General features: G+C 38.5%; 2 protein-coding genes across 2 annotated transcripts; one reads left to right on the forward strand and one right to left on the reverse strand.

Annotated features, from left to right (window-relative positions):
- Nucleotides 1–9,570: 9,570 nt before the first annotated feature.
- MBOAT4 (membrane bound ghrelin O-acyltransferase MBOAT4) lies at nucleotides 9,571–12,829 on the reverse strand. Its single transcript, XM_088147443.1, is given in 7 exon segments — nucleotides 9,571–9,593; nucleotides 9,596–9,696; nucleotides 9,698–9,802; nucleotides 9,901–10,029; nucleotides 10,031–10,163; nucleotides 11,371–11,544; nucleotides 12,784–12,829. Coding segments are annotated over 7 exon segments (711 nt in total).
- Nucleotides 12,830–15,881: 3,052 nt separating this feature from the next.
- Nucleotides 15,882–24,234, forward strand: DCTN6 (dynactin subunit 6). Its single transcript, XM_007425704.3, has 7 exons — nucleotides 15,882–15,982; nucleotides 17,197–17,261; nucleotides 18,792–18,897; nucleotides 20,156–20,244; nucleotides 20,890–20,937; nucleotides 22,483–22,625; nucleotides 23,967–24,234. The coding sequence occupies exons 1-7, from the start codon at nucleotides 15,960–15,962 to the stop codon at nucleotides 24,063–24,065; spliced, it is 573 nt and encodes a 190-aa protein (XP_007425766.1). The 5' UTR covers nucleotides 15,882–15,959; the 3' UTR covers nucleotides 24,066–24,234.
- The last annotated feature ends 460 nt before the right edge of the window (nucleotides 24,235–24,694 follow it).

Genomic DNA, 24,694 nt, shown 5'->3' on the forward strand with positions numbered 1-24,694 from the left:
TAAAACAACATCAGCGTTCTGTTTTATTTCTGTGGGTTAAAGAAAAACATTCAGGGAGAACTGCGTAGCTAGGTCCCAGCAATGCTGCCTCGAAATTGCATCTTACTAAACCACTGAAACCATTCCTTTCAGTCCTGTTCCAATTCCATCTTGCCTGTTTGGGTTGACAACTGCTTAGAGAATACAGAAGCAGAGAATGATGGGATCTTTCAGGAAAGAGAAATGGAAAGTTGAGCAATAGGAAAATCTCTTTAGGGTTAGCTTCAGAACCACATTCAGCAGCGATTTCAGGCTCTTTTTCAAGGGCAGACCCATGTACAGTGAACTACAATAATTTCACTGCAAGGTGACCCCATAGTGGAGCTCCTGGGGGCCAACCTTTCCTCTCCTGTTGCCATCATCAGGTCCTGCTCACTCAGGCAAATACTGATTTGCAGGTGGTCCAGAAGAATACTTTAGCAATACCCTCTCCAAACTCCTGGTTTTATATTCCTAATTGTTCCTTGGGCATTTCTTTGGAAGCATTCTCTTTTCTTCTTGTTAGACAAGATTCTGTCTCTTCCAGTCTTTTTCTTGAACGTACCAAGGATCTCTTGGCATAGCAATATCTCCCCTTCTGACTGAGCTGCTTTTACTGTGATTCTGAGTACAGTGATCATTGCAAATGCTGAAGAAACCTAATCTGCCTGATTCTCCAACTTCCTTTTAACCAACTCCTTCATTTTTGCCTCATTTGAAACCACATGTGATTATGTTGGGCTTGCTTAGCAATTTTTGGTTTATATATAGATTATCTATTTCTAAATTTTACAAATCAAGATCCTATACGTTTCAAAGTATAAGGCAGGGATGGACAATCCAAACCTAGGGCTGCATATAGCTTCCCAAGCCCATGTTTCAGAGCCCCTATGACCTTCTCATCAACTTCCAGCTACAGATGCTGATGATGCATGGCACAGTTTCCCACTGTTTTAGGACAAAGGACATAAGAAAATTGTGATGTATTCCCCAGAACAAACTTAAAATCTAAAGATTACTTAACAGTCTCTATAAATCACCTCCCTCAGCTTTGTTCATATGCATAAGGTAGCTCTACCCATTTCACGTCATTGTCTACCAACTGCAGTCCTCACTGCCACCAGCCAGTGATAAATACAGCCTCTGGTCACCAAACGTTGCCCTCCCTTGGGACAGAATGATAGAAACACCCTCTGAAAAGTTTAACAGCTCTAGCAGGCTTCTTGTGTATACTGTCCTGTCATGCACAGGAAAGGGAATTCATAAGAGAGATTTTCCGGTTGCTGAGACTGTTCTCTGTAATAGAAAATGCAGGTATTTGTTATGCACTCTGGGCTATGGGAATAGTACAAACTTGCTGACTTTCTAGAGTGAATGCCTATGATCTGATAAACAACATCTCCTTCACAATGTTTGCACTGAGTCATTCGAGGAAGCACTGGAGCCCCAGCAGCCATATTGTTTTTCAGAGGACGATGAGGAACAATTGAAGATTTATATCACCAGCTTTGTGCCATGCAAAAGAACAGCAGCATCTGGTTTTTTAGTCATACTATGATTGGTTTGGATATCTTCCCACTTTCCTTTACAAATCTGATATAACTCAATACTGGAAGGGATTGAAAAGAAAAGGCAAACCATAAGGGGTTATAAGAGAGACTTATAACTCTGACTAGCTTATCTCCAGGCAGCGTATTCCATAAGTTTTCTCTCTGGGACTGAAATTGGAGAGATCAAATGGCCCCAAATAGGGCCTTGAGGGTATTTCTTGTTGACCCCATGCATGATTAAAAATAATACTGTCATGATAACTCATTAACCTCTTTCCTACATTTACTTTAATGAATCAAAAGGTGTAATGAGGACAACACTGAGAACTAAAATAAGTTATCTTCTCAATAAGAAAACCCAAAATAATAATTATTTTCTTTCTTGTCCTACTCATCGGCCTTATACAGCGCATTAATGCACAGTGCAGAAGTGATATGAGAAGGGACAGAATCAACATATCGGTTGTGATGAGGCAAGGTGAAATCCATACCTAAACGAATGAGCTTTTTCATCTGACGCTCTGTTTCCGAGTCAGTGGATATTTGTACATCTGCCAAATATTTACCATCTTTGCCTTTTTCCCTTCATCAGTTTCCCCTGACACTAATCGGAAAAAAGAGAGAGAAAGAAAAAAATCTCTCCCTGTCCAGATACTATTAAAGGCACAGGAGAAGCACCAGGATGGGGGAAGGGAGGGGCCTTCATTTTTTCAAGGGTGGATATGAAAAGCCAATAAAGGAGAGGTTGTCTCAGCCCCGACTTGCCACTGTGGCTGGTCAGTGGCTGTCACCACTGACCAAATAGTTTTGGAGGTATTTTCCTTAATTTTTGCAGGACCAGTCCTTTGGTTTTTGTTTTTTAACAGGAGCTGTTATAACCTCTTTTTCCCCCATCAGGTACTGTTGCCAGTATTCAGAAGTTAATGTCCACAGAGATGCCACAACTCCTCTTAACAGTCTACAGTGCACAGCTTCAGGTCTTAGAATAAGGAACGTGCATGGTTATTTAAATCTCCTGGCTACATCTCATTTTATTTATTTAAACACATTCATATTCCACTCAACCCCAATGTCTCTGGGTGGCTTTCACGTTTTTAACAGAAGTAAAATTCAACTTCACCAAACCAGAAAGCCCAGCCAATCATAAAAAATTTAAACATCCCACGCTCATCTGTAACAAGGAGGGGACCCAGCCCTAGCCTGATGGTAAATTGTCCCATGTTTATTTATTTATTTATTTGAGCATTTATTTATTGGTGAATAATTCAGAGATGGGAAGTCGACTCCCAACAATTCCGGGTGGCTTACAATTAAAATTGTTATTATTAAATTAATGAATGTACTTGAAATACTTAATTTACTTAAAATAACCCAAGGCATTTAGAACAGTCTACTTTGGAACTGCAATTTGCCTTTCCTGAATGTCCCTTTGTTTCATTCTTATCCTATGAATTTTAATCCTTAAACTTCTAAAGTCTGTTTTATACTCCAAAATCAAGATCTGCAGGATTATTGTGCCAGAAGTCACCTTAAAAAGATCTCACTGAAAGACTTCCATGTTGTGCTTCAGCACTAGATGGTGAGAACTGACATGCAGAAACATTTTCTTAGGAAATCTGCATATGAGTAAATAACACCAGCTAGAGCCGGGAACCTGGGCTCTTGGAGTGCAGGAGTAGACCCTTGCTGTCATAAAGGAAGGAGAGGATATTGTTCCTGAAGAAAATATTTGAATGAGACCCAACAAGCAGGGGTTGTGTTTGCTTAGATACTCTGGCAAAGATCAAACAATTGCACAACATGCTGACCCAAGGCCTTTTGAAGGCAAAAGAGAACAGAGATAGATGAAACTGGAGTACGGAAATAGCCTTCCTTGATATTAGTGCTTGCTGGATCCAAATCGTGTCAGGTACTAGTGTCACAATATTCTTTGCACCACATCTGAGCGGCTTCTTGTTACATATACAATTATGGGGGTATAGGATAGAAAATTGCCCCTTCCTGGGAATTCTGATCAATAGTTTGTAGAGTCCTTTTCTTAGCCATTATACTTCAAGAAAGACAACTTAAAACTGTTACACTCTTTGAACAGTGACAAATTCAGATTGGTCGCCAACCTCAGCTCTGGTCACCCTACCATTTGTTAGGTATGTTTGCAATGAACACATTTGTTACATTCACACTCAATTTTTAGATATACACTTAAAAGTTAAAATGTACCAAAGAGGTCCTTAGAAGAGGGAACAAAGGGTAGTAAAAATACTCGTCTGCCAGTAAAATCTATTTGCAGTCCCTCTTCATGCATTCCTGGGCCAGGAGATACTTCTGTGAGGGCTAAATTTGTCCTTCCCCTGCAGAACTTGTGTTACTAACTTAGTATCTCTGAATTCTTCACCAAAATCTTTGCACACAATTAGCTTGTTGCCTATTGAATGTTTCATTAGTTAATTAAAACCCACAATTGTTTGTCTGTTTTTTGTTATTTTGTATATATGGCCACCCATCTCAAATTCATGAGTCTAGGCAGCTAACAATACAGCGACTGACTTGTTTACCAACCGTTCACAGTTACAACAGTGATGAAAAAGTAACTTTGTGACCAGTCATTGCATTTACAACCTTCGCAGGTCTGTAAAGCAAAGAAAAGCTCAAGTAAGATCGTAAAATTGTGATGTTTCACTTAGCGGCCGCTTCACTTAATGACCAGGTTGCCAGCCCCAATTGTGGTTGCTAAACACAGACTGCCTGCATTAAAAAAAAAAAGCATAAAAACATTAAAAAAATAGACAACACACTTAAAAAAACAGCACCCAGGGTAAAAAACAAACTCATCAATAACAAAAATCAACATAACCAATGTACGGGCTCAGCCCCACCTTCTGACCCTCAGGCCCAGTGACAAAACCATGCAAGGCTGAGAAGGTCACGGCCAGTCTAATCTCTGGAGGAATGATGTTCCAGAGGCGGGTGCCACAACAGAAGACGTTCTCTCCCTGGGCTCCACCAGATGGCACTCTCTAATAGATGGGACACGGAGCACACCTCTTCTGCTGGACTTAATGGACAGGTAGACATAATCAGGGAGAGGCAGTCCCTCACATAACCTAGCCCCATGCTTGTTACAACCAGCTTCTTGAATTGCATTTGGAAGCAAAGTGGCAACCAGTGCAGCTCATGGAGAGCACAGGTGTAATATCCACTGATTATTATTACAGGTGGTTTAATGACTACTCATTCAATGACCATTCAAACTTGCGACAATGCTGAACAAGTGATAGTTATGACTGGTCCTTGAAGTTCTGGCCAGTGCAGCACCCCCATGGTCACATGATCGCAATCTGGGTGCTTGGCAACCAGCCCGGATTTCCAACCATGACAGCATGCCATGGTCACACGATCATGATTTGCAACCTTCCCTGCTGGCTTCCCACAGGCAAAGTCAATGGGGAAGCCTGCAGAAAGTCAGAAGTTGCAATCATGTGAGGTCCTCACTTAACGACAGTAACCAGAGACTGCCAGAATTGCCGTTGCTAAACTGCGTGATCGAATGACATTGCACTTTATGACTGCATCACTTAGCGATGGAAATTCTGGTTCCAATTACCATCGTTAACCAAGGACTACCTGTATGATTAATTACATCATTACTGTATTATTAATTAATATCCATGAATATTTTTATTATAGTCACTGACCAGAATTGCAACAAAAACACATTAAAAATAAATTAAAAACAAAACAAGATAAAATAGTACAATTGATGGTGGGTTCGTCAGTGGATAATCAAAGTTTACCTAATTTTACAAGCAGTATAACAAGATTTAGCTACATTCAAGGAGATTGAATCATACTGATCTGGTAACAACTGTACATAAAAAATATCAGAATTTCCAGGGTGTTTTACTAGGTAAAGAGTTGTAAGGCAGGTCCTTGAGTCCTTATATAGAGGGTTTAGTATAACAGGACATAAGCTGTAGTTTCAACAGCTCCTTGTCCACAGAGGCACAATCTCAGCTCATAGGGGACTTTTTTGTATAATTAATATCCTTAAAATGCTTGTGGTGGGATAACCCAAGGCCTTTAGAGCAGATTATGGGAACGGGTGTAAACTTACACTGAGTAACATTTTATTTTACTTAGTCACATACAGTCACTGTGGAGGTAGAAGGAAACTTTCTCATGATCCAGCCTTAATCAGCAATGAATTATCACATTATCATTCCTGTTTGTCTGGAGGCTTGGACTTCCTGCAGGAAACACTTAAAATGTTTTAGAATCAACTGTAAATTGGATTATGCTGCCATCTAGTGATTTTTAAAATACAGTGCATTCTGCTGGCTTCCTGTTTTTAAGGATGCTGTAGGACAGTGTTGTCCAAACTTGGCTGGCTGGGGAATTCTGGGAATTGAAGTCCACTCATCTTAAAGTGGCCAAGTTTGGACAACACTGCTGTAGGACATAGGGGATAAAGGCAGTTCTCTCCCGCATAATGCTGCTCATCATGAGTTTTCAACATGTATGAATTATTGTTAGGTATGACACGGAATAGGGGACGCGGTGGCGCAGCGGCTTAATGACGCTGAAAAGTTGCCGGCCAGAAATGGTCAACGCTTCAGCGGTTCGAGTCCAGCCTTCGCGTTAACAGGGTGAGCTCCTGTTTCCTCCCCAGTTCCTGTCAACCCAACAGTTCGAAAACTCACGTGAGTAGATAAATGGGGACTCTCACTCCGGTGGGAGGAAAAATGCTGGCGGCCCCTTGCAAAAGGAGTCAGGAGCAGTTGCCAGTCAGCGCGAAACCACACTCGCCCGAAAAAGGGCGCAAAGCAACGGAAACTCCGCCTCCTGCGCTCGCCAGCTGGGCTCTGCTCTAGGAAGGAGGCTCTGGCAAACCACTTCCAAAACACCTTGCCTTGAAAACTGCAAGGACTCGTCCAGGCAGTCACTGCAGAGTCGGTAACGACTGAGCGCAGATTAAAAAAAAAAAATGACACGAAATAGAATGTTCATATTCAAACATGACGTATGTTTGATAGCAGCTCTGGGGAATAATAACAAAGGAGAGAGAGTGTCGTCCTCCCATGTTTGTGAATTCCCTTTGGATGAATTGTTTGGATGAATCTTTTGGGGTAATGCACCCCTATTGATGCCAGTAGACCTCTTGGTGGCTTTTGATACCATCATCTGTGGTATCTTCTGGGCTACCTACAGAGGTTGGGGATTGGAAGCAATGTTCTTCAGTGATTCTGTTCCTACCTCAGTGGGCAGAAGCTGTGAGTCAGGAGGACACTTCATTTGTAGGCCTGCTCCTTAAGGGAAAACGCCACCTCTAGAGAAACGTTGGAGCCAGCAAAGAACTGTCACACTACTGTCCAGGGACAGGAGAAACGTGAGGGGCAGACTGACATCAGCAGCATTACAAAGTTGCAGCGCAAGTCCCAACCCTTTTCTGTATGTGTTGTGATGTCAAACACGCGACCCAAAGGGATGGAGCTTGGTTTCAACTTTGGAGTGTTTCATCCTATCCAGACTTCAACAGCCATATTCTGTATCGTGTAGAAAAATCTGCTTTATGTGATCAGAAAGGGCATAATTTCCTCTAGGTTTTTTTGGGGGGGGGGTAATAAATAAATATAGTTTAAAATCAGTGTCTTCAGCCCAAAATGGTAAACTTAGAAGTGTTGTTTTTTTTTTTTTAACTTAGGATAGCTTTTCTTTTATGGTTCTTCTCTTGGCAGCATTTTATCTTTCTCTCACTCCAACTTCTTGTGAGCCACCCAGAGTCATGTAAGTGAGATGGGTGGTGATATAAAACGAGTGATAATTTCCACTAAAGCAACAATGCATCATTTCATCACAGGCATAACATATATACAAATGTACAACACACAAACAAGTGACATGCCTCAGATTTGGCTGAGTCCTAAGGTGAATCATTCCAAACTAATTCTGGGACTACATAAGGAGAAACAGAACCACTACAAAGCAATCTATATTGAATCAGGACCATCACAAGTACTGTGAGCAATTTCTAGAAGTAACATATTTGAGCTACAAAAAACAACACAACCAATAAATGGCAAAAACAAGACATAGAAAAACTCTAATTCTTTGCTGCCAACTAGTGATGGTCCATAACCTTGCAGTCAAGTTACAGTATCTTCAGCAATGTGATTCTTTTGAAAACTGTGCAGGCATTAGTAAGTTTGATAGGAAAACATAACTACTTTCAGTGTTTGTTTCTCTAGCCAAGAAGGAAATGAATACAGTGGCTGACATCTGTCTAACAATATGGAAAGCTCATCATCTACTGTGATTTGGGTGAGAGTCTGTTTGTTTCCCTTAAAATGTCCTCTAATTCTATCCAAAAAAGGAGAAGTGTCTGTTGTAATCATATCAAGTAATAAAGAAGCTTACAAAACAGTTGCACCTCTCCTCATGTAATTTGGCAGATTACTTATTAATAATAATATTATGTCTATAATGTTCATAATTTCTGTAATTTCTGTAGAAATAACCTTATTATTTCCACCCCTCCAAATTGTGAAGAGAGCCAGGTTTGGTGTAGTGGTTAAGGCATTAGACTAGAAACCGGGAGACTGGGTGACCTTGGGCCAGTGGCAAACCTCTTCTGAAATCTTGCCATGAAAATGGCAGGGACTCACCAGGAGTCAACGCTGACTCAAAGGCACAAAACAAAAACAGATTTTGAAATATTCCCTTAACACACACAAAGAAATGAACGTATCAGTCCAAAACTGGACAGACTTGATCCCCACAGAGGAGGCAACTATCACAGTAAAAGTCATCTAATTATAGCCCCAAATAATAAAAATACTATAGGAGCATATCTTTTTTTAAAATTAACTTTCACTTTATTTTATTACAAGTTTTAAAAAAGCACAAAAATATAAAAAGAAACCAACTAACTACAAAAAAATACAACCCCCCAACTATTTAACAAACATTTTAAAAGAAATATATAATTAATAATAACCAAAAAAGGGAAAAATGGAAACAGAAAATTACAACCAATCTAAGCATATCACCTATATATCAAGTGTTAAACAAAATATTAAAAATTCAGATTTACAAGAAATTATTCTTCCTTCCTCAAAAGAGTCTATCGTATCAGCCAATTTCATCCCTTCTCTTGGAAAGTTCTAAAAAAGAGTTTGTGGGGCTTCCCTGCCAAGCCAATGGGAGACAGGAAGCATCTGTTTCCTGTATCTTCTGCCTTGGAGAGAAATCAGATTGGGCTAGTTTCCAAACACCAAATCAGTTCTGAAGCAAACACACTCACAAATACATAAATAAACATTAGCAACTTTTATTTAAAAAAGAAAAGAAGACGGGATGCCTTCTACATGAGGGTAGGCGGCCAATGAAAACTGAATTACATTTAGATGTCATTTAAAACTAGGCTTGTAACATTAGAGAAGAATTTTTCATGTCTGTTTAGAAACCCTTGTAATTTCACAACCACTCTGAAATAGTGGGAAAGCATAATAATGTTATGTTTCTAAAGGTGGGACATGTGTGCAAGTAAGGGCCAGTGCTTTGTCTTCTTTTACTATTTTTTTTTAAATCTGTTCAATCATATCTCATTCTTGGAGTCTGCCTGGACAAATCCCTACAATTTTCTTGGCAAGGTTTTTTGGAAGTGGCTTGCCCTTGCCTCCTTCCTAGGGCTGAGAGAGAGGGACTGGCCCAAGGTCACCCAGCTGGCTTTGTGCCTGGACGGGACTAGAGCTCACGGTCTCCTGGTTTCTAGCCTGATGCCTTAACCACTGCACCAAACTGGCTCTCTTCCTTTACTAATAGTAAGAATGAAAAGACATACACTAATGGAAAGAAGATGTTGAGGAGGAAGACAGTCATGAAACCACTGAGTTACTCCTCATTTCAACAGCAATCTTAAAGTACATGGCATGACTAGCTCAAAATGTAATACAGCATCACTCCAGCTGGAGATTTGCAAGTGAACCAAAAAGTGATGGAAATATTAATCAGCTTCAACCATAAGACCCAACATAGAAACCCCAAGACCTGGAATGAGTGAAGGCCACGGCACCAGATTAAGAAGGCAAAGATGCTCAACAGAAGATATTAATTATTCCATTGAAATATGTTTTCTAAGCCACTGAGCCTTACTCTTGTTCCATGTTTGGGTAATGACAGCAATCATGTGGGTTATTTCTAGGGTCCAAACATCAGCATCTATAAGTATCAACATCCTAGATAGAGGCGAACACAGCTCCAAATAAGCTGCAAGGAAGAAAGACTCATCAGGTATCCAATGAGAGTAACAACTCATCCTGAGGAACAAGTTCACTCATGTCGGAAACCAGCTTGGAGGCCCAGGAGAGGGCCTCCAAGCAAATTAAGAAAGGAGAACAGGTATGTACAATATGGTAATGCCTGGAATAAGTGTCACCCAAGGGAAACCCTCTCTTGGTCATTTCATTCCCACTTTTCTTTCATGGATGTCCAAAGCCAGTGAGGTGATTTTCTGGGTCTTCAGTATGAGGGCAGAAAGGGTGACAGAAAATCCAAAACAGAGTACAGTACAGGTGTAGTTCAGCAGCAGCAGGTTTACTTTACAGTAATTTAGGAGCAATGCTGTTTTAAATATGCTGTCTTCTGTCATTTATTATAAATATCTGAGAAAACATCTAAAGAGGTCGTAGTTGGCAAATTCTGCCAGAGTGACTTCCTGCCTGAAGCAAAGATGTAATTAAATTAGATGTGATGTCAAATGTGCTGCTAGAAATCATGGAAACTGAAACAAGATTAAAGAAGGAATGCATTTTGGTCTGAATTATAATACACTGAGGCCTTTAACTGAAATACCTTCTCCTTGTGAACTGTGGTTTTAATGCACCTCCAAGCTCATCTGCTGCTATTATTGTTGTTGTTGTTAATTTCAAGTGACCTAGTTAGTGCCATGACTATTTTCATGTCTACTTTGGTCCTGTTATGCAAATACAAATGCATCAAAACAGGCAGCTATGTTCATCCATTACACACAAACACACACAAATCCAAACAAGAACAGTAACAAAAAACTAACATAAGTGCCCAGAGTCACTTATGGAGTTGGGTAGCCTTATGGATTAAATAAATAAATAAAATTGCACTTTGTGTAAGGCTACCCAACTCCATAAGTGACTCTGCACAGCATTGTGCTATATACAGCATACAACAGAAACAAGGAAACTTTCCTTTATGCCCTGTCTTTCTATTTAATATAGGGCTTGGTAAAATGTTCTTTAAAATGCAGTATTCACTTTGCCACCTAGAGATGGTTAGTTTGCCTTAACCATTAAGGCACTATCTCTGTTTATACTGGACATCTTGCAATATAAATATATAGCAAACATAAACTATTACCGAGCCTATATGTAGAAGGGCCAAAGCTATCTACGCATAACATTCATCTATTAAAAATCTGGTTTATCTATACCAAAATAATATAAAGGCAAATAGCCCTAAAGCAAAGTGTTTCTAAAAGGGTGCCACCCCTTATTTATTTAGATTATTCCTTTAAAGAATTTATAAGACTGCCTCACTTGCAATTTGTGACTCTGAGTACAGAGCATCAATAAAATAAAATAAAAAATCGATTCAAAAAGAAAGAAATACAAAACCAATCTAACAAAACACGATCAACACGCAGACAAGGCTGGGTATAACAAACACACTCACAGCAGAATGGGCTCATCTGCCATCTTGGTCCAACGCATGGAAGTTGGCTGTGCTAGCTATAAGTCAATAAATGTGAGCAATACAATTTCTACCTGACAGAAGCAGCTTCTTGAAAGTAACATTTTTTTTGTAACATAGCCAAAGGTGACGCACTGCACTGTTTGCCAAGCCATCTGGAAGAAGAATGCCCATTTATGGACTGGCAGCTGGCTAACTGAATAGATGATGGTAACAGAGACAAAAGTAGATATGAGTAGCAGGAGGCATAACGCTTCATCATATCAGAGGCCATTAAGAAACCACCAGTCAAACCAGAATATAGCTAAAAAAATGTTTGGAAAGACTGTTATTTTTCAGCACAAAAAGTGCTGGTAGAGATTCTTCCAAAATTGCAGTACAGAAAATATGGAATAAGATCTTATATTGTAAGTATAGGAATTTCCAGTGCTTTGTTCCCACTGCAGTCTACAGCGGGGTTAAACGCATTTGCAGTGGAAGAAAGATGATGGCAAGCAGGCTTAATTCTTCTCCTTCCTTCTGCTGCTTCTCCTCACAACTCTTGTTCTCAGTCTGTATTTCCCCCAATCAAATTTCTTTGTCAGATAGTTATTTCAAAAGAACTTAAGGCAGCTAAAATAGAGGTAAAGCCATAAGCTAACAATTTAAATCATTATTTGTAGACTAAAACTGCTAAAATAGGAGCATGAATAATAAACAGCGGCAATGCACATATTTACTCCATATTTCTCTCCCTTGCACACATCAGTAAAAAGACAGTTACAATCCAAACTACTTCCAAAAATAAAAGATATCCACCATCATCCCAAAGAGCATTACAGAAGAGATTAAGTTGATCTTGCTTAGAGAGGAACGGCAGAGTGTAGATGATGATTCTAAAAAGGCAATTTTTCTTTTTCCAACAAGACCTATTTCTGGCTTCCTTAGAATGTATCTAGAGGCTCACAATTATTTACTTAAGGTTTTGAAAACTGTGCCTTTGTCAAAAAATTGATTTCAGGGTTGTATGCCATTTAAAAATGGTTGTCAATATTAAAAATAAATAATAATAAATTCAAATGGCTGAAGAGTTAAGCTCCCAGTAACAAATGTAAGGACTGATCAGGCCTGGGGCTAATAAAAAAAAAAGAGTTTAGCCTGGTGGCAAAAGAAATGCAGGCCGAAACATGTCTCTATTAACAGCACATTCAAAAATCAGGGTGCCATCCCAGACAAGGACTTTGTGGTACGTCTATAATGCACTTCTCACAGACTCAGCACTTAAAGAGGTGCTTCCTCTTAATGCACAGTCTGGTTGATTTAAAAAAATCAGAAAATTGGCTGTGCCTTTTCTGACTAACCAACTTTATTAAAAGGCATAAGCTTTCATGCTAGCCACTCTAGGCATCTGAGGAAGTGAGCTGCTGTTCACAAAAGCTTATGCTTTTTAATAAAATGTGTTAGTTGGAAAAGGTGCTACCAGATTCCTGATTTTTTTCCAACATAGACTAACCTGGTTCTTCTCCTACAAAGACTGGTTGATGGGATCTGATGTTCATGTAAGAAAGGACATCCCTTCAGAGATTCCACTCCTAGATTGTAAGAGGCTTTAAAAATGATCTCCGTTTATGCCCACAAACAAACTGGAAGCTTTAGACTAAGTGGTCGAAAAGCAGACAGGAAAGAAGGATTTCAGAGAAATGGGGTAAGCAGGAGAACATCGAAAGCATTCTCCTCCTCCTGCTTCTCCTAAGCAATTGCCTCCCCCTCGACTCCACAGTGGTGACATGCATTGTACACATTATTGGGAATCTATGTTTGTTGTTGTGTAATGTCTCATTTCAGCCTTTGTTCCAAACATACTTAGAATGAAACCACATTAAATGTGCACTCTGGTTCACAGAGATTAAAAAGAAGCATACTGTACGTAGCTATCTCAAGATTTCCCATATGGGGTTTCCTTTGCAGGTAGTCTTAAAGCTTCAGCTGGTCCAGAATTCTAGTACTTTTTGGAAGAAAGGTGGTAGAAGACAGAGTTGCCATTTTAGCACTGGTGTGCTTCCCAAAACAATCTGAAATAAAAGTCACCCTAAGTGAACCCTGCATTATTCAAGGAACACATATTCCTATATATATATATATATATATATATTCCTGTGCCCAATCAAGTAAGGTGAGGAAATTTTGCTATCCTTTCAAGTTCTGAATAAGTTTATAATTTCTCAAATGCTGCTGTTTGGGAAAAGAGATCTTGTTGGCTTTCTGTGCTTGGTTTTGGTGAAGATAGATAATAAAAAATGTACTCATACTACTAATAATAAATAACATAAGCACACATACTTTATAGGCAGATTCCTAGAGGTACATAAATGGTGAAAGAAAATAGAAAATAGAATGGCAACCAACAGATTAAACATGAAACTGGGCTTCCCATTCACCAAGACCCCGTTTTTCAAATGCTGCTTTGTTGGTGATCTTCCACCCTTGTCTCACTTAAATCAAAATGCTCACCGCATAGCAATGTAATCTTCCTATAGGGTCAGACTAATATGGTCAGGACCAACAGGGTCAGTTCAGTGTGCTTAAGGGAACCAAGTCTCTGCCCTAGTTTCCCTGAATTATACTACTGTATCAAGGGGAAAAAAAAGCAAATATAATTTGTTTGCCAAAATGCCATTTTGGCCAAGCTTTCATGCCATGAAGTTTGAATTGACAGATATAATGTATCAGTATAGTATATACTATACTGTAGTATAGTAGTATACTGTAGTATATACTATACTATACTATAATGTATCAGTATAGATATATACTGTATAATGTATAGATATATACTGTATAATGTATCAGTATAGATATAATGTATAATTGACAGACATAATGTAAGCAATACATTATGCATTTATTCTTTATTTAGTAAATTTATAATTATATATAAATTATATACACATGTACATATCTATATTAAATATATATGTACATATTATATATTATCTGCATGTTCTGCAGTGCCCTTTCTGGACACTGTTTGCAAGAATCATTGGAAGCAGATAAAGAACCTAAACACTAAACTATTTTAACTTCTCCATGACATATTTGAAAAGAATGAAAGAAACATAAATGAATTGCTATCTTTCCCATCACATGCATGTTGGTTAAATAGTGCAAAAAATGACAAAGCAGCTGTGATGAGAATGAGCATCAGTAAGACTTTAGCTGTTGGACTATTAGGAGATATTTAGGTACGTAATACTATTAAGTTATCCTATTCATCAGGGTTTGAAAACGTTGCATTTATTTTTAAACCACCTTTAAAGGTGGTGTTAAATTGGAATTACTACTCATTACATTATTTTATGTACTTTTATTGCAGAGGCCTTTGGTTAAATGCAAATAAAAGTCCTGAGAAACAACCAGCCAGATACCAAATTGTTCCAATGTCTATATTTATTGGAACTAAATGCCAATGTGGGTTGGAAGATGGATTTCCAAGACCTATGACAGCTAGACATAGATTCAGGTATGCATCCTCCAGTGAAGCAAGCTGAAATATTTAGTTTGTGAACCCTCTACCAATCTAAAACAAGGGGTTGTGCCGAACAAACTTCCATCTGTTTGTTGAGGATCTAATGTGCCGATCCCAGAGTGGCCGGCTCACCGAATAAGACCTCAGAACATGGCAAAAGCAAAAGGCATTTTCTCTGACGTTTGCAACACCAGGGTTTCTCCCAGCCTGTTCAAGGTGGGATCTGTCCTCTAACCATCTTGAAATAAATGAAATATGGATGATGCTTTTGATATAATGGGGGAGTGAGTAGAGGTGGGATGGGACACATATTTGATTTATATCTTTGTGTCATTCAAAACCCCAACTAAGAGAACAAAGCAATCTCTCTTTCTTTGCCCAACAAATGTGAGGTAGGTGAGGCTGACTGACCCAGAGTCCTCCAGCTTTATAATGAAGATTTGTTTTCTTTAGCCTGAGATATTTATCCAAGAACAAAGAAGCGATCCATTCCATCTTGGTTGGGGATGTTGGAGTATCCCCAGTCTAAGAGAGGTAACATATGCAGAGTCTCTTTGTGGTGCCCCCCTGTGGAACAGGCTCCTCTTCCCTTAGGCTAGTACAGTACTAAATTGCTATCTTTCCACAAAGCAGTCAAAACAGAATTATTTCTACCGTAGGGTGACACTGTGAATGTCAACCAGTTTTGGACAGGCACTTATGGTTACTGTAACTGGTATTACTTTATCTTAATAACTTTTAATTAAATACTTTATTAATTATTATAATAAGCAATACATTATGCATTTATTCTTTATTTAGTAAATTTATAATTATATATAAATTATATACACATATACATATGTATATTAAATATATATGTACATATATATTAGTATAATATAACATAATACAATATAATATATAATTACTGTTATGCTTTGATTCACTTTTCATTTGAACTGCAGCTGCATTCTGTTGCTGCTGTTATTGTTTTTAATGCCTTGCTGCTTCTCTCGCCGATCGCTAAGCGCCGCACGCGACGCCAGCGCCTCCTCTGGCTCGGACGACGGAGTGCAAGGCTGACGAGTTGATTGCCGGCCGCACTGCTTCGATCCGCTAATTCCACCCCATCTGCAAGAGTGCCTCGTCGCAGGCCGAGTAATGGATGGGTGAAAGGAAAGATGGCGGAGAAGGCGCAGAAGAGGTAAGGAGTCTGGGTTGCTAAGCCTCTTGCGCAATTAATCTCCGGATCTTTCCCCCCTATGAGTTATTTTCTTTAGATGTTGCTTGGATCGGTTTTTTTCAAGCTATGTTGTTCGTAAGTGTATTCGTTGTTGTTACTAAGCAGCTGCAACGAAGGTAGCCTCTGAAAGAAAAAGATGAGGCCGGGCCTGCCGATAAATATCCATTTTCAATAAGCCCCCAAATAATTCAGTCCAGCCGGAGAGGACGATTTTGAGGACGGAAAGCTGCCTCTCCTCACGATGCCGCTCGAGAAAGCGTTTCTTCAAAGGAGAATTTCAATATTCCGTGTTTTTATTTTTCTACTTCGGGTTTCGCTGTGTACAGGAGCATTTATGACTTCTGGAGGGTTCCCACAGTTTGCTGAATATCTTACGTGAGGCCTTGCGTTTATTTTTTATTTTTTAATTTTTTTTACGCCTCACTACGGCCTTTCATGTTAGAAGAAGCCAAGCCACCTTGTGGATATTCCTAAATAGTTTTGGCAGAATATATTGCATGCTGAATGATTATGAGACTGCTTTCATCCTACTTAATGCTATTCAACATTTTTCCTAAATACCTTAAGTGCTTTGCATTCATCAGCTCAGAAAGTCTTAAAACAACTCTGAAGCTTGAGTGTTAATATTTCAGGTGGCTAGTAAAGGCTACAAGGATGAGCTAAAGCTTCCCATTGATTTCACAACTGACGAAATTTTGATAGTTTGAGACAGAGAGCTGTTTTGTCAGTAACAATATATTTCAGTGTCTTCCTAGCTCTCTGGTCCAGTGTTTTAACTAGTACTGCAGTTTATGGCAGTATTGTGGCTTCTCAGTAGTGACATAGCAATATTTTGTTATTGACAAAACAGCTCTCTGCCCTCAAACTGTCTATTTAAACTATCATTGCAGGTACTTGTTGGATAATAGCTGTGGCATAGAATCTTAGGTTACAGAATTCCTCTACTGTATTTTGGGACTTTTAAAGTTTCCTTAGAGGCTGAGCACTTCTGTTGCTCAAGATTTAGCCTTCTCATCACTGCACCTTTTTTTTTTTCAGGTGCAGTTACTAAAAGAGTTTCCTCTCTATTCTTTTTAAAATGCATTTCCAAGAATCTGAGTGTATCTGACAGTGATGAGTGCATGCATGGGAGAAATGCCAAACACTGTTGCTGTTTCTGTTGATCTCTTTTCTAGTGTGAAGATTGCTCCTGGAGCTGTTGTCTGTGTGGAGAGTGAAATCAAAGGAGATGTGACTATTGGTAAGATAAAATAATTTTATAGAATGGTACAGCTGGGTTAGCACAACACACTTAACTTGATTACTGAATTAACAGATATCACAATACCATTGAATTATTAACTAATAGTCTATGGTTGTATAATATGGTAAGCCACAAAAACTTACCAAGATTAAAACTAGCAAAGCTTAGAAAGTTAAATAAATGCAGCCTCTAGGTTTATAACTGACACAGTTAAGCATATTGTGTGAATCCAGAAAATGTTGTGATCTTGGGTCAATTAGAATAACCACCAGGAGCTGGGGACAAATTTATAAAAATGCTCTTAATTTCTGCATATTTCTGAAAAACCTGGTCAGATAGAACTGTCTGCATATCTAGGCAATTTCTTGAAATCAGTTTCTGGATTAAGTCACCAGTAAAATGAAAAAGAGATAGAAACTAAGAATGTCATTTCAAACTTCACAGCATGAATGGGTCATCAAGATTCCTAGCAAAATTTAAAATGATTGTTAGTTTCTTCCAGGGGAAATTATAGAAAACATGTCATTCTAGACCACGTATGACCTTTACCTTTTTAGTCCTCATGCTTGAGAAAATTAAAAGTTACTCTTCTTTATAAAAAATCTAATATAGATTTCATACCTGGTATATTGGGTCATTTATTTAAGCTTGGATTATTTTTCTGGTGCAATGGAGAGTGAGATTGTTTTCTTCACCTCTTTGCTATTTTCATTTTATTCAAATATATGTGAGCATGATGTTGAAGAAGGCATATATCAGAGCCCCAAGTTCCAGATTGAATGCAGGATAGTAGTCATTCTATTCTGATTTAATTCCATGGGTTCTTACTTATATATTCAAGCATTGTTCTCATTTGTGGATATCCAAGGTTTACCAGTTGGATAGGACAGGGAAATATAACCCCACCCTACATGGCAAACAGGATAATCCTCAAAATCTTGTTTATAACATCCAGTTGATAAAATTAGTATTTTAGCTCAAAACATAGATTTTTTTGAAAAAAGAAAATCATACATAGTTTGAAGTACCCGCTCCTTTACTATAAAGTATTCATTTTAAGAATGTAAATAGCTGGCGGTGCTCTAGTAGTCCAGCCAATTGCTGAAGAATGTGGTTGATCCCTTGCAGGTATTTTAGTGAAAAACGATCCTTACTTGCATCTGCACTTTTTTCCCCCATCTTTGGGGAAACTGTTGTCATAATCCTAGTTCTAAACCCGGTTTATCATTCTTGTTGCCCACTCAACAAGTGAGGGTAACTACCCAAAATAAAAGATTTTCAGTGCAAATGGAGGGCAGTAAGAACGATGAAGTAGGTTGCAGCTGATGACTGTATGATAACGATTGTGATTCCCCTTCTCATGTGTAGGTATGACATCCATTTAAAATGCATGGAGAGGGCTGGCAGCAGTCCTGTATTGTTTGAAGCAAATTGGTATTTTCAGATAAATTTATGCTCAGGATAATATACTTCCTTGAAATATTTTGATGATACATAAGTGCTATAGCAATAAGTATTTTTTTACAGGACCTAGGACAGTGATTCACCCCAAAGCCCGAATCATTGCAGAAGCTGGACCAATTGTGATTGGGGAAGGTAATCTTATAGAAGAACAGGCAATTATCATTAATGGGTTAGTATAGTTTAATCAACTTTCTTAAGACATTTATTCATTCCATTTGCATGGCCACCCAACTTATAGCAACTCTGGGCAGCATACAAACTAATTAAAAACAATCATAAAAAAAAATAAAATAGCAGAACAAATTGGAAACAAAGATGCTAACTCTGGGCAGCATACAAACTAATTAAAAACAATCATAACAAAATTAAAGTAGCAGAACAAATTGGAAACAAAGATGCTAACTCCTAGGGCTCACTCAGTACTCTGGCTCAATGCCCGAGTATTGCCAGGTCTTAAGAGCCTTATGAAAGTCCAGTAGGATTGGGGCTTTCTGAATCTTGGGAGGCAAACTGTTCCACAGGGTTTGTACTGTAACAAAAAAGGTACACTGCCTCAGTCCCACCAGATGGCATTGCTTGATGGAAGGAATCAGGAGCATGCCATCTCTGGTGGATTTAATAACCTGGTCCTGTGCCATCATACATTGATTGCATTCACTCAGATAGAAATTGGCAACCTGCAGCCCTTGAAATAATTTCATACAACCCTCAGTGTAAATTTCAGTCTTCTCAATATTCAACAGATGTTCAGACCTGTGGTCTTACCAGAGAAAAATTAGTATTTTGAAAACATTAAGTGTAACAAATAGCATGAATTCAGTATATTAGTACTGCAGAAACTGAACTAGATTACTGCATGTTTAATATGCTTTTTATATTCATTCCTTACTGTTGATTTGATGACCAGCCATTTTTTAGTATTGTCATAATGAGTTGAATACAAAAGCAAAGTCATTTGTAAAACTATAAGATAATCATTTGAAGCTTTCCCAGTTAGTATAGTGAATATTTCTGCACAGATCTACTTGTACTCTCCTGCACCAATGTATGTAAAATATATAAATATTATTCACTCTAGGGAAGCATTCTGAACCAGTCCATTGAATGAGGGTCCATAAAATTGAGGTTTTGTTGTATTTCAGATTTAAATTGTCCTGTAAACCTATTCTTAGTTCAGTTTTCCATAGCATATCTTTGAATCCCTATATCATTATTATTTTGTCAGAACATTCTTACAAAATGACATCTGTCCCACTATTCTGAAAGAAACTGGGTTGACTATTGGTGAGTCTGGCTGAGGAGAAATAACAGCTTAATGAAAAGGTTTAAGTTAGTATCAAAGTTTAAAGATAAAATTCTTGGTTTTAAGGGCATGGTATGTCATTTTGTAATGCAAAAATGTTAAAGCACACTTTCCATCTTTACAGCTATCCTGAAAACATTACTCCTACTACAGAGGAGGTGGGAACCAAACCCATGGTCATTGGCACTAATAATGTGTTTGAAGTTGGCTGTTGTATCCTTCTGAAGAGTAAATTAAAAGATTAGAAAGATATATGTTTGCATCAGACAATAATGGTTACATGATATTTAAGTAATAAAAATATGTGTGATGTAGTCTTAGATCCCAATTTTGTGACAAAAGAGAATTGTTTGGGATGTGTGTCTTACATTGTTAAGCAGTTATTAACCCTAATCGATTTTTGTATCCAGTGGCTTCACTAAAGCAGCCCTTTACCTGTTGAGGAAAAAAAATCTCAGTGATTCATTTCTGCTAAGTAAAAATCAGTTTGTTACAACTATAATGTCATAGCTTAGGATGCCTTTTAAATACATTGTCTGAAGTTCATAATAGCTTTTTGACTGAATGAAAAAAAACAGGGTATGTTATTTTAGTTTCCTTTAAATAACATCTTATTGTGTTCAGTCAGAATCTTTTGCTAAAGAGAGAGATTTCACTAGCTGCCTATAATTTAGCATATGCTTTTTTAACTTTCTGCATATAATCAGACTGTTCTGTGTCCAGGGCTATAAAGATAGGATAATGTTCTCCCAGGATCTTTCCTGAAGGCAAGGGAGCTGCAAAGGATCTCCTACGGTATTAGGGAGAACTGAGGATATGGGGAACATACAGACAAATATTCTTAACCATGACTTGCAGATTCTCAAGCAATGAAAATAGGAGACAACAACGTAATTGAGTCCAAAGGTAAGTATCTGATTATTAAGTGGAAAATCTAATGATTGTTTTGTATGTTCTCAATTCCTGCATAGTGTTTGGGGGAGGGGGGGGTACTGTTTTCAAGAAGCACTTCCACACCTGATAACTTCAGAATGAGTAAGAAAATGGCAATCCATTTATTTTATTCTATTTTGTTTTTGCAGTTATATGAAATTTAAACACAGTTACAAAGAAGTATAAATAATATAATTATTATGATACAATGATAACAGTAAAAACGTACCATTCATGCCCCAGTAGTTGTATACAGCCAACCTCCAAAGCCTTCCAAAAGAATAAGGCCCTATCATTTGCGAGCCTATAAGAATAGCCTCCCACCTCACCTAACTTTGGGGGGCAATAGTTAATAGTGGAGTACTACAGCAGAAGGAAGATATGGAAAAATTATCTGGTTTGCACTGGCAATATATTGGTAGCCCCAAACTGGGTATACTGTAAAATGGTGCTGGGCCTCACATAGCATTTAGCAAAGACCATTGCAAATGCTGCCATCCTGACACATTTCCCAGCACAAAGATATGTGTGCTTCCTGGGAGCTGACTAGTCAACTAATTAGTAGTCTGCCAGGAAATGCATATGATTGCATTGGGAAAGGATGCTCAACCACCGCAAGGTTGTTCTCTTGCAGAGTGGCAATGAGATGATTGATAAATTACCAAAGAGCCCACAGCTTCCACAGCAGATCCAGACATAGCCAGAAAGATTCTTAAGGTCACAGGCCTGCTCCTGTTGGGGGAGTGCCATTCCATCCAGAGTTAGAAGTGGAGCAGGTAGGAAGTCACGTGGTTTCTGGACAAATAGCACCTCCATCTTGTCAGGGTTCAGTTTCAGCCTATTTTAACCTATTCTGGACCCACAACCTCCAGGCACAGGATCACAGCATTTCTGATCTGGCCCAGGATCATCAGTTTATATTACATTGCATGCTATCTTAGTGTAAGAAACTTTGTGCTCCATTTCTAGGCAACACATCAACTAACCACCTGAGTTCTAGGGAAAGAAGAAGGCTCCTTGTGCCATTCTTCCTCAGCACAATGGCAAATCAATATTTGTCTGAATGTATGCTGTTACCCACCATTTAGCAAAACATGGCCTACATACAGAAAAGATTATATACCTCTGTTGTAAAACCTTAGGTAGTGGATGCCACTGGGGCAGAAATCCAACACCCTTAGAAGTTATTTTAAAGTAAGTTCATAATATGAGTCTTAAAGGTTTTACCTCTACTGACAGCCCCACTAGGTAGACCAGATCAAGAAATCAATTCCATAGGAAGGCTAGAACTACTTCTGTTGAGATTGGCTATTATAACAGACTCTTGCAAGTCTGATTGTGCTGATTGCCCCCCTTCTTATACTCCAGTGAATTGGGAGGTGTTCTGTCTGAGCCGCTTCCAAATGTTATCTGTCTGTTGTAGACTTAAAATATGTTTCTCTCACACACACACACACACCATCATCCTGGCTCTTGCATGGCTCTGCCAAGATCATCTTCCTTACTCTACCTCTGCAGCATTTGTTGGTAGAAATGTGATCCTGACAAGCGGCTGCATCATTGGTGCCTGCTGCAACGTCAACACGTACGAAGTCATCCCCGAGAATACTGTAATCTACGGAGCGGACTGTCTTCGTCGAGTGCAAACTGAGCGGCCACAGGTGAGTAGGGGACAAGAGTTTGTGGCAGCTTGGGTTCTTCGGTCAGCAGGTTGCCTGCCTTGCAGTGTGTGATTTTGCCAATCCAGTCAGAGAGGAGAGCCCTGAAAAATGTGCACTTCGCTTAAGATTTGTATCCCATGAATATCCTGTTGATAAAGGTTGCCTATCTTGACCTCAGATGTAAAAGTTTAACCAAAAGAGGAGAGAGGTCAACATCTAGGCAATATAAGCAGCACTAGATAGAGAAGGCTGTGACTAACTAATCTGGTCTGAGGGTCCAGCTGAGGGAGGAGGGAGGAGCATCTCCCTTTCTTGCATTTTTCTCTTCAGATGAACATGTCTTTTGTGGATGATCTATCTCTTTTCTCCAAGGAAATCAGACACACAGTTTAATAAAAGAGTTTTGTGATCTTTGTTAGAGATATGTGATTTCAGATAAACAGGCAAACTGAGGGTTAGGCCTGCTTACGTTGTTGTTTTCCATCTGCTTAGCGATGCTTTTTTATAGCACTGCTATTATCACTATAGTTTGTAAATTCATATGTCATGCAAAAACATAAACCTGTTTTAAAATCACAATTTATGATTCTGATGTCCTACCTTGTTGAGGCTCTACAGGAACCAGACCAGCCAAGGATCAGATAATGAATGACAAATGACACTCATACCCATATTAGGACCTAGCTAAATAGCTTTTCAATCCTGTCTTCCTCAGCATGAAACAATGGAGAAGGGCTTCAGCATTTTCTCAGCTACCGCACAGGTGTGGAGAACTAAAGTAGTTTGGGGAATATTACTGATGCCTTCGTTGCTGTATACAGGGAAGAAATTTGGATTAAAAAAAGATGTTTGTCTTATATTTGTGAGGAAAACATTTGTGATGTGTCATTTGAGAGAAGGGGAGATTGGGGAACCAATTTCCTTAATAGGAATTACCTTAAAACAAGTCAGATCATTGATCCATCTAATGTTTTCAACACTGGTTGGTGACAACAATCATACATTTCAGGCAGGTCAACTTCCCTGATTTCATTAACAAAACTGGGAAAACTGAACCTCTGAAAGGTTGATTGTGTGACCTTCTCCATGAAAGGTCCTGTCATATTTTCTACTGCTGAGCTATAGCCCCTCTCCTCACGTCATCTGGAAGCTAGATATGTTGCATTTCCCTACCAAAATAGGCAGTTGAGTGTTCCCCAATCTTTTGGATTACAATTTCTATAATCTGTGAGCATTGGCCATGCTGATGGGGATATATGAAAGTTGTGGTCCAGTTGCTTCTTCTAAGCAGATGTGTTAGGATTCACATATATCTTTCTAACATTGTGCTGTTCCTTTTAGCCACAAACATTACAGTTGGACTTCCTCATGAAAATCCTCCCAAATTATCATCATCTTAAAAAGGCTATGAAAGCAACATCAACACCTGTGAAGAGTTGAAAGCCTTCCTGGTCGTGGTCAAAATTGTATCGGAGATGTTACCGTCTGCTTTCTGGATTTCATATTTGCAAGAACTAACTTTTCTGGTTAGTCTGGATATTTAGTCATTCAATTATGCAGCTTAATTTTATTTATTAAAATATGAAAAATAAAATGTGCCATTGATATATTCCTCTTGATAGTTTATATTCTTTTTAGTGGACTTGATTAACTTTATTACCTCTGTTTTTCTTTGTAAATGAAATCAGGGAAGTTGACCTGACAAACTCATCTTTCATTCTGGTGCTATCTTGGATGGCACCTCATTTTCCCAGTAAACTTGACCCATGATTTTGTTGACTGGAGACAGTGGGAATGGTCCAGTTCATTTGGAAGGCACAAAACAAAGCATTACACAAAAAGAACAGTTTTTTAAAAATCTTGTTGATTTCAATGGATATATTAAACTACTGTATATCCTTAGTGCTTTCATTAAATAAAATGCAGTCATAAAAATTTAATACAAACTAAAAATATATATAAAAAAAAAGAATAAAAAGTGCAAAGGAAAAAGAAGAAAAGGGGGGGGAGAAAAAATATATAAAGAAAAAAATATATAAAAAATTTACTACCCCCTTATTCAAGACAAG

The sequence above is a fragment of the Python bivittatus genome, unplaced genomic scaffold (genome assembly GCF_059951505.1).
Source record: "Python bivittatus isolate LINGU-HERP-01145 unplaced genomic scaffold, Pbiv_v1 ctg000520_np1212, whole genome shotgun sequence".
NCBI lineage: Eukaryota > Metazoa > Chordata > Lepidosauria > Squamata > Pythonidae > Python > Python bivittatus.

Bases quoted from the DNA above. Each gene is read 5' to 3' on its own strand.
- DCTN6 (XM_007425704.3), top strand. From the start codon at position 15,960: ATGGCGGAGAAGGCGCAGAAGAG. The intron at 15,983-17,196 runs GTAAGGAGTCTG...TCTCTTTTCTAG, and splicing joins GCGGAGAAGGCGCAGAAGAG to TGTGAAGATTGCTCCTGGAG. The intron at 20,938-22,482 runs GTAAGTATCTGA...CTACCTCTGCAG, and splicing joins CAACGTAATTGAGTCCAAAG to CATTTGTTGGTAGAAATGTG.